Source organism: Megalobrama amblycephala, linkage group LG20 (assembly GCF_018812025.1).
Source record: "Megalobrama amblycephala isolate DHTTF-2021 linkage group LG20, ASM1881202v1, whole genome shotgun sequence".
In the NCBI taxonomy this organism is placed as follows: domain Eukaryota; kingdom Metazoa; phylum Chordata; class Actinopteri; order Cypriniformes; family Xenocyprididae; genus Megalobrama; species Megalobrama amblycephala.
This window is the reverse complement of record NC_063063.1, coordinates 5,314,739-5,328,017: the sequence shown is the minus strand read 5'-3', so window position 1 is coordinate 5,328,017 and position 13,279 is coordinate 5,314,739. Positions and strand designations below refer to the sequence as shown.

At 35.8% G+C, this 13,279-nt stretch overlaps 1 protein-coding gene across 1 annotated transcript in view; it reads right to left on the bottom strand.

The window, feature by feature from the left end:
- Nucleotides 1-13,279, bottom strand: part of ace (angiotensin I converting enzyme (peptidyl-dipeptidase A) 1) — a 35,165-nt gene that overhangs the window by 2,191 nt on the left and 19,695 nt on the right. Inside the window, 15 exon segments of the mRNA XM_048170051.1 lie at nucleotides 1,423-1,567; nucleotides 1,651-1,874; nucleotides 3,628-3,800; nucleotides 4,262-4,359; nucleotides 7,641-7,832; nucleotides 8,063-8,206; nucleotides 8,993-9,080; nucleotides 9,213-9,371; nucleotides 9,446-9,588; nucleotides 10,213-10,424; nucleotides 10,536-10,658; nucleotides 10,758-10,856; nucleotides 12,263-12,407; nucleotides 12,490-12,676; nucleotides 12,678-12,714. Coding sequence (XP_048026008.1) covers nucleotides 1,423-1,567; nucleotides 1,651-1,874; nucleotides 3,628-3,800; nucleotides 4,262-4,359; nucleotides 7,641-7,832; nucleotides 8,063-8,206; nucleotides 8,993-9,080; nucleotides 9,213-9,371; nucleotides 9,446-9,588; nucleotides 10,213-10,424; nucleotides 10,536-10,658; nucleotides 10,758-10,856; nucleotides 12,263-12,407; nucleotides 12,490-12,676; nucleotides 12,678-12,714 — 2,169 coding nt within the window.

Below are 13,279 nucleotides of genomic sequence, written 5' to 3'. Positions count from 1 at the left end.
GAACGATAACGACTAGGGGTATAACAATGTTTAAAAATCTAAAGTGTATTTTTTGTTGAGGATATCCCAATAGAGACACTGGATTTGCAATTTTAACAGAGTTAAATTAAATGTTCATGTTATATTTTGGTTGCATTTGTGAGTTAATAAAAAATGTAATAGGCACATAATATCGTAATATGGATATATCGATCGCATACCCATGAATCTAATCAAATCGTAATCATATTGCGGCATGTTTTGAGTTATAGGCAAATATCATATCGCTGGCTAAGATCTCCGGTTGTATCAACAAGGAAGTCTAATCAATTGAATTTGAAATTTTTTGAATGTAGTAATTTATTAAAATCAATAAACAATAAGAGTGCCCTATGAAATTAGTTTGTTTTGTTTTTTTTCTGGTATAGAGATTTAATACATATTTAGTTAAACTTTTATTTTGGCAGGTTGTAGTGAAGACCTTTGAGTTTTTGAGTGTATCTGACAATATGTATAATTTCAAAGGCTGCGCCCTCCAAAAGTTGCTGTCATGAATCATGTCTTGTTTAGGGGCCGTTTACACAACACTGTTTTCAACTAAAAACATAAAACTTTGTATGTATTTTGGGCCTTCATTTACACTACAATGGTGTTTTGGGAGCCTGAAAATGCAAACTTATGGGTTTCAAAGTGCAAGTTTTTGAAAGCGTTACCATTATTGTCTCCTCATGCGTATTACGTGTTCAGTCATTTTTCTATACAAAGTGACATCGCCAACTACTGGCTTTGAATAATACAGCGTTTTTAATCATTTTCGATTCTGATCTGTGTAAACGCAGATCATTTTGACAACATTGTCGTCTGTACGCGAAAAACATTTCCGTTTTTAGTACATCTTTGTCGTGTAAACGCACCCTTAGTTTCATTATCTTGTTCTGTTTAGTTTCTTTGTCAACATTTTTGTTTGTTACCATGGTTTCTAATTAGTTTCACACCTGTTCCCTGTTATGTCGATTAGCATCCTTATGTTTATAAGCTCTCAGTTATTCCTCGCGAGCCGTAAATATTGTAATTTCTGTCTTTTAAACATAATGGTTACTTTTCTGATCTAATCAAAAAGTGAATTTGTTCATGTCCTCCTCTTATAATGAGACGGCAGATGCTGAAAACACCACGAGCATCATGCATGCTTGAGTACATGTAGTAGACCAAACTACACCGCTCATTCACGCAGAACATGCAGACTTCCCATTTAAATAGTCTTTTTGAGGTTTAATATTCACAGACACTATTCTATATTGCGATTACAGCCATACATTTGATTTATTCATCTAAATTCGCCAAATTCCGTGACATTCCGTATTGTATAGTTAATTCCGTATCACGGAAACCATAGGGCCCTACTACACCTTTAACGGTGCGGATTGGTAGAAGAATGGTCACCTCAGGTTCCACCACTCTTTGTTGTACTCTGAACTTGAGGTCCTTCCATCAAATACTTTCCACCTCCACTGGTCCATCAGGTAGCCGAAAGGGAGGAAGGCAATCTTATCCAAGGCAATGCTCATCAGGAAGTTGATAGTGCTCTCTACAGACCGGTAAAAAAACATTTAGAGTTTAGATTGGCATTTAACGCGTGTGTGTTTGTTGAAAGCTTCATTGCGGATGTACCTTTATTTTCCTCCACCTTGTCCAGCAGGCCAATGCTCTGAAGATGTTTAGGTGTGGAGACTGACAGGGCCAATACGTCACCGATGGCCTCATGGAATCCGGGGTTGGCGCCATCACGGAAAGAAATGGGTTGATCCTTGTACTGCAGGAAGTACTGAACATGGCCCATCTCATGGTGCACAGTGATGAGGTCATCCATGGTGACCACCGTGCACTGCTTGATCCTAGAGATGGTAAGAGGATGGGAGGAAAGGTTCACAGTGAGGTTTACAAGATAACACATGGGAAGGAAAAGGCTAGAAAACCAAACACTCTACTGTACATAGAAACTTTATACATCATACAAATAACACTACACAACCGAAGTGCATGGGAGACTTAACTCGCAACTTAATCCAGTTGAGTTTGTTTCTAGGCTAATAACACAACGCTTGTGAAGAAGTACACTTTAGCATACTTTTTTTTTAAAAACGTACTTAAGGAAATAAAATACTTTAGATGAATTTACTCAAGTGTTAATTAAATGTAATGTTAATGAACACTTAATTGCATCATAACGCTCCGAAGCTTCCTGAAGCAGTGTTTTGAAATTGGCCATCACTATATAAGTCGTTATTTTGTTTTTTAGGTGCACCAAAAATATTCGCGTCGCTTTGTAATATTAATATTGAACCACTGTACTCACATGAACCGATTTAAATATGTTTTTAGTACATTAATGGATCTTGAGAGAGGAAATGTCATTGCTGGCTATGAGGCCTCACGGAGCCATCGGATTTCAACAAAAATATCTTAATTTGCGTTCCGAAGATTAACACAGGTCTTACCGGTGTGGAACGGCATAAGGGTGAGTAATAAATGACATTACCCCTTTAAGGACAAAAATGTCCCCATTGAAACCCATTAAAACAGTAATCCGAGGGCCATTTAATTATAAAAGATGCAGTGTTTGTTAATATGCTTTCATTATGAAAGGTTTCAAAATTAAAATTTTTACTATTTTTTACCAGATGGTGCCATTTTCTCAGGTTTGGCCTATAAAGCAAATGCTCGCTTTATTCCTTTATTCCTGCTTCTGCATATTATAGAGCCAATTGGATAAATTATGCAGCTATAATTGTGTGGGTGTGTTGGTATGGATGCCGAAGTGTCTTTGTTTCTGCTCGATACGTGAGTAACATTGGTTTTTGCAATGTTTAACAGAACCAAGATATGCTGTTGTATGCTGTTGTTGCTGATGAATCACAGCTGATTCATCCATACATATGTGAGCTGTCTGATGCACCAGCTGTTAATGGTTTCCTGTGTTGCATAGCGTTTTCGTTATTTTTGCCGCGGAGCAATGAAGGGAGGGGTGCGTTTGTTTGGGTGTTGATTTCAAATATCAACAGTATTTCTAAGAAATCACTTACTGGACCTTTAAATATATTTGTTATTACACAAGTTGTAATTTAATACATACACATTAACTTTAAATGTAATATCAAATAAGACACTACAGTTCAAATTATTATCAAATACTTCACACATGCTTTAGTATGATCAAAGACTATCTTTCTTTAAGACAAAAGATTATATAAAAAAAACATAAATATGCTTTAAAGCGAAACTTTTGACCTTTTGTACTCTCTTTAAGTACACTTAAGTGGCCTTTTATTTTATTACTTAATCTGTAAGTAGTTTTTTAAAAATATACTTTGAAGATTTAAAGTACACTACAAGTATAATTTCAGTGCAATTATTCACTTCTTTTTCACAAGGCGATACTCTAATAAGCATTGTATATGTAGTCCATTTTAATTATATTGAATTTTTGCCATCTCGGGTGAATTTTTGGATGTTTTTGGACCAAACTTCACGTCAAAAAATCATAATGGTTTTTACATGTGGTTTCACAGCATTTGTTATTGAATATATTACACATCTCCTGCCTCCATGCCTAAGTTTGATCATCTTGCTGTGATATGAGGCATGTACCTGAAGTCTTTACGGTTGTAGAAGTCCCAAGCAGAGGCATGGCAGACCACTTCACGGCCATCAGTTGGCTTTTCCAGCATGGACTTGTTCCAAAACTCAGGAGGCATGGGCAGAAGACCCAGAGAAGTGAAGAAACGGTCCGATTCCTCAAACATCCGCTTGGGGGTCCAACCCTGAAGAACCAAAGAGCAGTTTACTAGATAGAAAACCAAGGTTTAATATAAATAGAAATCAACGAGTGCAATTTGTGTCGTTACACAGTACTGTACAAAGTCTTTACCAAAAGATTCTTAACCAAAAAAAGTTTCAAGAAGGTTATGTCTTTTGATTTAGGAAATATAAGTTTAAACTCACTGTCTGAATTTCAGTAATCCAATGACATTTTGTATGCACAAGGAGACATAAAATATATCTGTCTTACCTATTTGCACTCCATGTAAACAAGATGCTATTTGTTACTATTTACACTTGGTGTAAACACTATCTACCACTATTTGCACTTAGTGTAAACAGCATCTACTTTCTTACAGTGCTCTGCTGCTTTCAGAGAATGACACACATGGAACGTTTTCCAAGAATTCAGACTGTGTGATCTGGGAATAGATTAAAGAATGTGTTTTCACTTGAATCTTACTTGGGCAATCATGGCTGGGGTAGCATCCACTTGTGTGGCACCAGGATATGGAATGACAAGGTCCATGATACCAGACCACGTTTGGGCCCACATGTTTCCTGAGAAAAACCGAGCAGAGAAAAACATTAGCCAAATGAACGGAAGGATGTGAGAGATGTATCCCTGACCACTGGCACTGGAGGAAACCACTGGGTTTGGAATTCCAAGTCATTTAATCTCCAGTCATGTGGAACCATTGCATACACTCAAACACAAGTACACACAATTTCCCAAACGTGCATACCCAAATGCAGACACTAATATGTACACACACACACACTCACACAGTCACGCTTGATGATTTTGAATGCGCATTAAATCCTGTCGATTCTTTTGGAGTTGCCGCAAACAACTTTAGAATATCAATGTAAACCATCGAGAAAAAAGAAGGAGATCTGGATAGTACTTTTTAGCTGAAACAGTGTTGATTTCAGCAAGTTACTGAATCCTTTTCCGTGTTTAGCCAATTCTGTGAAAGAAAGCTTTGGGTTTAAAGAATTATGTAAGGTTGGAGGAATAGAATTGATTCAAAAATGTCTTTTGAATTGCTGAATTTTAATTAAAGTAGTAAAGGTAACAAGTATGCACAATTCATATTTGATTTTAAAGGATTAATCCACTTTTAAATACAATTTTCCTGATAATTTACTCACCTCCATGTTATCCAAGATGTTCATGTCTTTCTTTCTTCAGTTGAAAAAAAATTAAGGTTTTTATGTGAAAACCTTATATGAAATTAAGGTTTTTAAAATGCAGTTTTGGCCGAGGCACTTAGAAGGCAAACATTTGTTTATATAAAGCATACACAGATGTTTTTTTTTTTTTCTAAAATGACCGATCGTTTCACTATGATAAGACCCTTATTCCTCGTCTGGTATCATTTAAAGCCCTTTGAAGCTGCACTGAAACTGTAATTTTGACCTTCAACCATCTGGAGGCCACTGAGGTCCACTATAAGGAGAATAATCCTGGAACGTTTTCATCAAAAACCTTAATTTCTTTTCGACTGAAGAAAGAAAGACATGAACATCTTGGATGACATGGGGGTGAGTAAATTATCAGGAAAAGTTTATTTGAAAGTGGAATAATCATTTAAAGTTACCAGAAAGCTGCTGTTTTTTAGATAATGAAAGTAAATGCTGACTGCAACTGTCAAGCAAGATATTAAATTCTATTTTCATACAGATGATGGTGGAAAAACAATACACCAAGAATGCCCTAGTCTTCTAAATGGAGCCAAAAAATATTGACACATTAACAGTTAGTTACTGTATATCAATTAGGATAAACAGGCAAAATCAGTCAAAATCAATTATGTTCGAATTTATGTTTTGTCTAACACAGTCTCGTGGCAGTTTGTGACTATGTTTTGCTGAATTGATGGCTAAATTGAATGAATTTGTTTGATCACATTTGTAAGTTTACGTACGATCCGCTACATCATTAACCAACGTGGTTTATAATACTATACTATAGTAGTAGTAACTTACGGAAGAGGATTAGGGCCAAGCAATAATAAAAAATAAAACCATCTCGAGATTAAAGTTGTTAAATTTCGAGAAAAAAGTCGAAATAAAATGTTGAGAATAAACTCGTTAAATTACGAGAAAAAACTCGTTAAATTTCGAGAAAAAGGTCGAGATAAAATGCTGAGAATAAAGTCATTAAATTACGAGAAAAAAACTCGCTAAATTTCAAGAAAAAAGTCAAGATAAAATGTTGAGAATAAAGTAATTAAATTACGAGAAAAAAAGTCGTTAAATTACGAGAACAAATTCGTTAAATTATGAGAAAAATGTCGTTAAATTACGAGCACAAAAATAGTTAAATTACGAGAACAAATTCGTTAAAATATGAGAAAAAAGTCATTAAATTACCAGAACAAATTCGTTAAATTATGAGAACAAATTCGTTAAATTACAAATTTGTTCTCGGAATTTAACGACTTTTTTCTCATAATTTAATGTTTATTCTCAACATTTTATCTCGACTTTTTTCTCGAAATTTAACGACATTTTTCTCATAATTTAACTAAATTTTTTCTCGTAATTTAACAACTTTTTTCTCGTAATTTAACAAGTTTATTCTCAACATTTTATCTCGACTTTTTTCTTGAAATTTAACGAGTTTTTTCTCGTAATTTAATGAGTTTATTCTCAACATTTTATTTCAACTTTTTTCTCGAAATTTAACAATTTTTTTCTCGAAATTTAACAACTTTAATCTCGAGATGGTTTTATTTTTTTATTATTGCTTGGCCCTAATCCTCTTCCATAGTAACTAGTTACTACTAACATGTAACAAAGACACTGTAAAATACAGTGTTACTGATTTCTTCAACAATGCATCATTCTATGCAAGTAGTTAAAGGCACACTATGTAGATTTTCGCCACTAGAGGTTGCCTATTGAAAACAAAGGCGTAGCTGGATGACGCCGTGATTGAGCACGGAATCATGGGAGTTGTTCTCCTGACCTCACAGCTGGTGGAAAAGAATCCGACGTGACTCAGGGAGAAATCATGTTCATGGATGAGATTATTAACATTACTATAGTATGAAGCAGAGCAGGGCAGAGTGCTAATGAGAGACGAGCACGACACACGGCTCGAGAGCAGCGGGACTTTTATTAGTCACAGTTGCCACTTCCGCTTCTTCCGGTCAAACATATGTGGGGTAAAGCAGTGCTGTTTTATCATATTAGATACATTTGATTGTGTTGAAAATGATATTATAACGTTACTCTGTGTGTTCACTCTGCGGCTGCTATGAGACACTTGTTGCAATTAATAATAATCAATATATAATCTAGAAAATGAGATTCAAACAATGAAGACTAAATGTGTTGAGCTATATAATAATGATTAGTTTTCTGCGTATAAAAGTATCCAAAGAGTTGTTCCCTTGTCTAATAAAACATAAATATATTAAAACGTCTTTTGGTGTTTCCATGGTTTCTACAAAATAAAACGGGAAATCGAGGTTAACGCGGGTATGACGTCACTGATAGGCAGCGCACAGACACGGTCTGTGTCCTGGTTAAAACTGCTTATTTCTCTGGATTTAAGCATTCTTGGAAACATCTGGGATAATGTAAGTACACAAGTCAACAAATCATATAACACTGTTCCGGTGGTTTTTGGAAATTTGAATCCAAAAATCGTTACATATTGTGCCTTTATGCAGCGAAGTTACGCCATTGTACAGGAAACGCACCCCTAATTGGTAGATATTACGGGGCCAGATAACATGTATTACATATGGTTGGTAAGACACTTTCTATCCAAAGCATATTGCGATAAAAAGTACAAATCACGTTACTGTGAATATTTCATCTCTCACCAAGCAGATGAGCTGGAATTGGTCCTTTAAGGTTGATGCGTTCTGATCCATATTTCTTGTGCAGGGCCCTGCGCACATAAGCATGAACGTTGAGGTACAGCGGTTCTAGATCTTTCCACAAGGCCTCCAGATCCTGTTCAAAGGTAGGGGTCTCATACAGGGAACGCCAGAATGCCCCGTTATCCGAGTGACCTGATAATGGACAAACAATCAACATTTAGAGCGTCATTCAAAGATGTCTTGAACGATTCTTATTGTGAGTCAGTCAGTGTTTGTTGCCAACTTGGCTATAGTTTGTAAACTTGAAAATGTAGCCTGAAAACTAAATTCACTGTCCTCCTGAAAACTTAAATATCTTTCTCCAGCTGTCCTGTGTTGCAAGAGGTCTTCATACAAGAAGTGCTTTATTTTCAGGCATTTACCATTGCTCTTTGCAGCTAAGTTGGCAAGCTCCACGTATCTCTTGTAGCTGTTGCGAAGCTCTCTGCCCGAGGCATTACGCCAACCCTGCCAGGCGAACAGCAGCTCATCATAATCCCTGGACTCAGCCATGATCTTATTCAGATCTGGAAAACAAAACACAAACACATCAAAAACAGAGCATAAAGGCGGTTGGAGTAATCAATTTGGCAGGCTGTGATATGAAAAACAGACTCTATAAGCACTTTCATTGTTCGCTGTTCCACTATGAACACTTTGCAGTTAGGTGTAACTAACAAAAACACAGTGGGTTTTTGCACAGCATGTACACACTTTTAAAACATCAAATAAAATCTTGTATAAAAGTAGCTTGTTTTTATGTGCTGACTTTCACACATTATTTTTAATAGCATACTGTAATTCATGATCCGTTGTAAACTAAGATTTTTCAATGTCTTCAAAAGAAGTCTCTTCTGCTCACCAAGTCTGCATTTAATTGATCAAAAATGCAGTAAAAACAGAAATATCATGAAATATGAAATATCTGTTGTCTATTTGAACGTATTTTTAAAAATAACGTATTCCTGTGATGCAAAGCTGAATTTTCAGCATCATTACTCCAGTCTTCAGTATCACATGATCCTTCAGAAATCATTCTAATATGCTGATTTTCTGCTCAACAAACATTTCTTCTTATTATCAATATTTTTATGGTAACCATTATACACTTTTTCAGGATTCTTTGATGAATAGAATGTTCTAAAAAAAAAAAAAAAAACAGCATTTATTTGAAATTTAAATCTTTTGTAACATGTCTTTACTGTCATTTTTGATCAGTTTAATGTGTCCTTGCTAAATAAAAATTTTGTCTAAAAAAAAAAAAACCCCCAATCTTCTAAACAGTACAGTAAATATAGTAAAAGTTAACTCACCTGGATCCAAAGGCAGACAATTTGATTCATCCTTGCAGACTGTCGCTACACTGTACAGGGTCTCCATTGACGCTAGCAAATTATTGTACTATGAACATGAAAAAAAATAAAAAAGAACATGAAAAATATGAAGAGGTCATATTTTAGTCTTTTAAAAAGCACAAGTTCAGTCTTTTCAATACACTCTTTTGTAAAATCCGAATAAAAAATCCATCCTTACCTCCTTGAGATCTACTTCTGGAAGTACAGCTCTCTCAAGGTCACTCAGTTTCGTCAGGATTCTCTTCACCGACTCGTCCTGGAAGTCGCTGGTGTCGAACTTATGGGCCTCTAGTCCATAGATCTTTGTGTGATTGGCCATCTCCAAGTTTTTTTGCAGCTAAAGCCAAAAACTGCAGCATGAGACTCTGAGAATGAATGTTGTTGTAGTAAACAGAGCAGTCTGGGCCTCACCATGATCTCCTTGTGGGCTTCAGTGATGTCAGTGTTGTAGGTCCAGGAGGCCTCAGTATAAGCGTTCCAGACCTCCTCGGCTGTGCTGTTGTATTCATCCAAGAACTGTTTGGCCTGCATCTCATCTGTTATTTTACCTGAGGCTTTTAAGAAAAAACATGATAAAAATGAGTTTTGCTCATTTTCTGAGGAAGCGGGCTAATATATATAATGTAGCAGAACTGTTTTAAACATAAAAGTCGCAGCAATGGTTTAAAAAGTAGCCTAATTCTGTGGGGAAATATTGATGAGTTGTTCGCCTTGTTATTAGAATGATTATTTTGTACACCATAATGGATCATAAAGATAATAAACAGGTAAGATTTCTTCTAAAAATCAATATTTCACATCCCCATTATATGGTGAAGCCGTGTAATCAAATTTAATTTTTTTTAAAAAATTGCATTATTTATAGCAAATTATTTATCTGTGCAAATTCATGAGCCCTGTTTAATCAAAATGACTTCCCCTCCCTCTTGTGACATCTCTTCTCTGATGATGTTTACTGGCGCGAGGGCGGGGCAACCTGTCACTCACATGAGATTGAACCAATAGCAAACCACAGCCATCCAATCAATGCCCAAAGGGATAAAATCAAGTCCTGCCCTACATTTTTTCTTGTCCGAGAAGCCATTTCACTCAGATATACATCACAATAGGGAAGAAAAGCCTATCACAGCTTCCTTTTCATACCAGTTTTAATGAAGGTAGTCTGCATATGGTCTTACCAATGTCTTCAGGGTAGCCTTCTGGAACCGGTGGCACCCAATTAAAATCAGGCCAGCCCAGCGTTTCTCCTGTTTTCTCATTCTGTTCCCGTAGCCAGGTAGTAATTGGCTCAAAATAGCTCATCAGGGAACTGGCATCCATTTTGTTAGTGCCCAGAGCCTCTTGAAGCACATCTGTCCAAGGCTTTGAAGAGCCAGCCATTAAGACTTTCCTTCCAGAAGCAATCAAATAACACTCAGTTGATATCTGACTAGACTTTCTATTCATGGTGATGATACAGCAGTTTCATCCAAAGCAGTCGATCTGTAGAATCAATACTTACTGTAAAACAGCTCCAGCCTCTTTCGATCTGTAAATATCACATTTGTGCAGAGGTCCAGTATGTCCAGCCTCTTTACATAGTTTCTCATGGAACTGGAACTGAAGAATGAAGCTTACAAAGTATCTAAATGAGAAAAAAAAAAATAGTTAATCAATATTTCTCTGTGTAAGTCATAGTTTTGGTTATTGATTGATCAAGGGAAGCTCATGATAAGAACCCAACCTGATGTACGGTGTGTTTCCAGGAATGTGATATTTTGCTCCAGCATCAAAATGTTCCTCTGTACGTCTGGTTGGTGGACAGATGCCTTGGTATTTTGTCCTAATAAAAGAAATAAAATATCAGTCAATTCATGGAAGTACTGTTGATTTGGGGTTGGTAAGATTTTTTTAATGATTTTGAAAAAAAAAGTCTCATCACATTTTTTGATAAAAAATACAGAAAAACAGCAATATTGTGAAATATTGTATTGAAATATTGTATAAAATATATTACAATTTAAAATAACTGTTTTCTATTTGAATATATTTTAAAATGTAATTAATTTCTGTGATGCAAAGCTGAATTTTCAGCATCATTACGCCAGTCTTCAGAGTCACATGATCCTTCAGAAATCATTCTAATACACTGATTTGCTGATCAAGAAACATTTTTATTATGTTGAAAACAGTTTAATATTTTTGTAGGAACGATGATAGATTTTTTCAGGATTCTTTAATGAATAGAAAGTTCAAAAGAACAGTATTTAGTTGGATTAGAAATCTTTTGTTGTAACATTATAAATGTCTTTACTGTCACTTTTAGTGTGTTCTTGCTGAATAAAAGTAGCAATTTCTTTTTCTTTTTTTAAATCATGCTGATCCCAAACTTTTGAACTGTAGTGTATGTAGAGTAGTAAGCAAAATATGTTTTTGATAATTTAATTATTTAAACAATTTTGCACAATTTATTTCTACTTGTAAATTGATCATTACAATCAAAGTTGTTGACTTTATAGTTTTGATGTCTCAAAAAAGAAGAAATTACAGACATCAGTTTAAAAATGTTAGTTCAGTAACGTTAAGTGGAAAAAATATTCATAACGCTTACGCTGAATGTTCTACGCCTTCCCTATTCTACTTACGGAACGAACGCGGTGCCAGTTTCGTTTTTTTCCGTAGAACATTCAGCGTTATGAAGAATGCGGAAGCGGAAAGTACGTTCAAGGCGATATTTTGTTTATAAAGCATAAACGGTTGTATTTTTTTCGAAAATGACCGATCGATTCGCTAGATAAGACCCTTATTACTCATCTGGTATTGTTTAAAGCCCTTAAAGCTTCACTGAAACTGTAATTTTGACCTTCAATCTGTTGGTAGCCATTGAAATCCACTGTAAGGAGAATAATCCTGGAATGTTTTCCTCAAAAACCTTCATTTCATTTCGACTGATGAAAGAAAGACATGAATATCTTGGATGACATAGGGGTGAGTAAATTTATCAGGAAAAGTGTATTTAAAAGTGGACTAACGTTAATCCTTTAAAAATGCGCATGCGTCGAACGACTGTGTATGCGCATTCAGTACACGTCAAATGAAGTATACTTTCCAAAGCTGTGTGTTCGACTGTGCGCGTACACTAGCGTACGTGTAAAAAAAAAAAAAAGTCTTTATGTCTTCCAGGGCTTTATGTGGCACAAATGATCGAATTCTGACCACAATGATCCATTATGAGACGCTGGATTTTACCTGAGGTACCACCATTCTGCATTATAACGTTCAGGTGGTGTTCGTCCACTAAACACACCCCAGCGCCACTGATCAATAAGGTATCCAAAAGGAAGGAAGGCGATCTTTTCCAAAGCCATCTTCAACAGGTAGTTGATGTCACTCTCTATAAAATTTCAAATACTTCATCAGTTTATCAGAGGTTTACACTATACTGTTAAGTATCATTCTGAACATCTTTCGCCTACCAGCATCATCAGTCAGTTGATCCAGAAGGCCAATGGTGTTGAGATGTTTAGGTGTGGACACAGAAAGAGACAGCACGTCGCCTATGGCCTCATGGAAGCCAGGATTGGCTCCTCTCCTGAAGCTGACCGGCTGGTCTTTATACTGGAGGTAATACTCGACATGGCCCATCTCATGATGCACAGGTGAAAAGCTGCTCCATAGTCACAGTGGTGCACTGTTTGATTCTAAACAGAGTCAAAAACACGTTTTTTTAATGTAATGAGAATCTATAACAAACTGTAATTTCCACCTTATTACATTTATGCATTTTGCAGAGGCTCCAAAGAGACAAAAAAGGAAAAAAACAATTAATCAAAAAAGCCAACAATATTCATAATCTCAAATGATGTAGTGTGTTTAATACCATGGTGGAAATTTATACAATTTTTAACATATTTGGAATATCATTAGCCATTCTTGAGACAGCTAATTGGCAACACTTTACAGTAAGATCTCATTAGTTAACATTAGTTAAAGGTGCTAAAGAGGATGTTTTGTTTTATACATTTTTGCAATATTACTTGAAACTGTCTTTACTAACGGATAAAAGACTATTTATTAGGTGCACTGAAAGTAATAATATTAATATACATCATCTGTGCACGAGGTAGGGCCTTAAAAACATCAGCCAATCGTTTACGCGATCATCGCGTAAACGATTGGCCCTCTGGCTTGTCAATCACTGCCGTGACGTTCCTTGTGAGAGACGAGCGCGGCTGCGTGCTCCAGTAACTTTCCACACTCCACAGG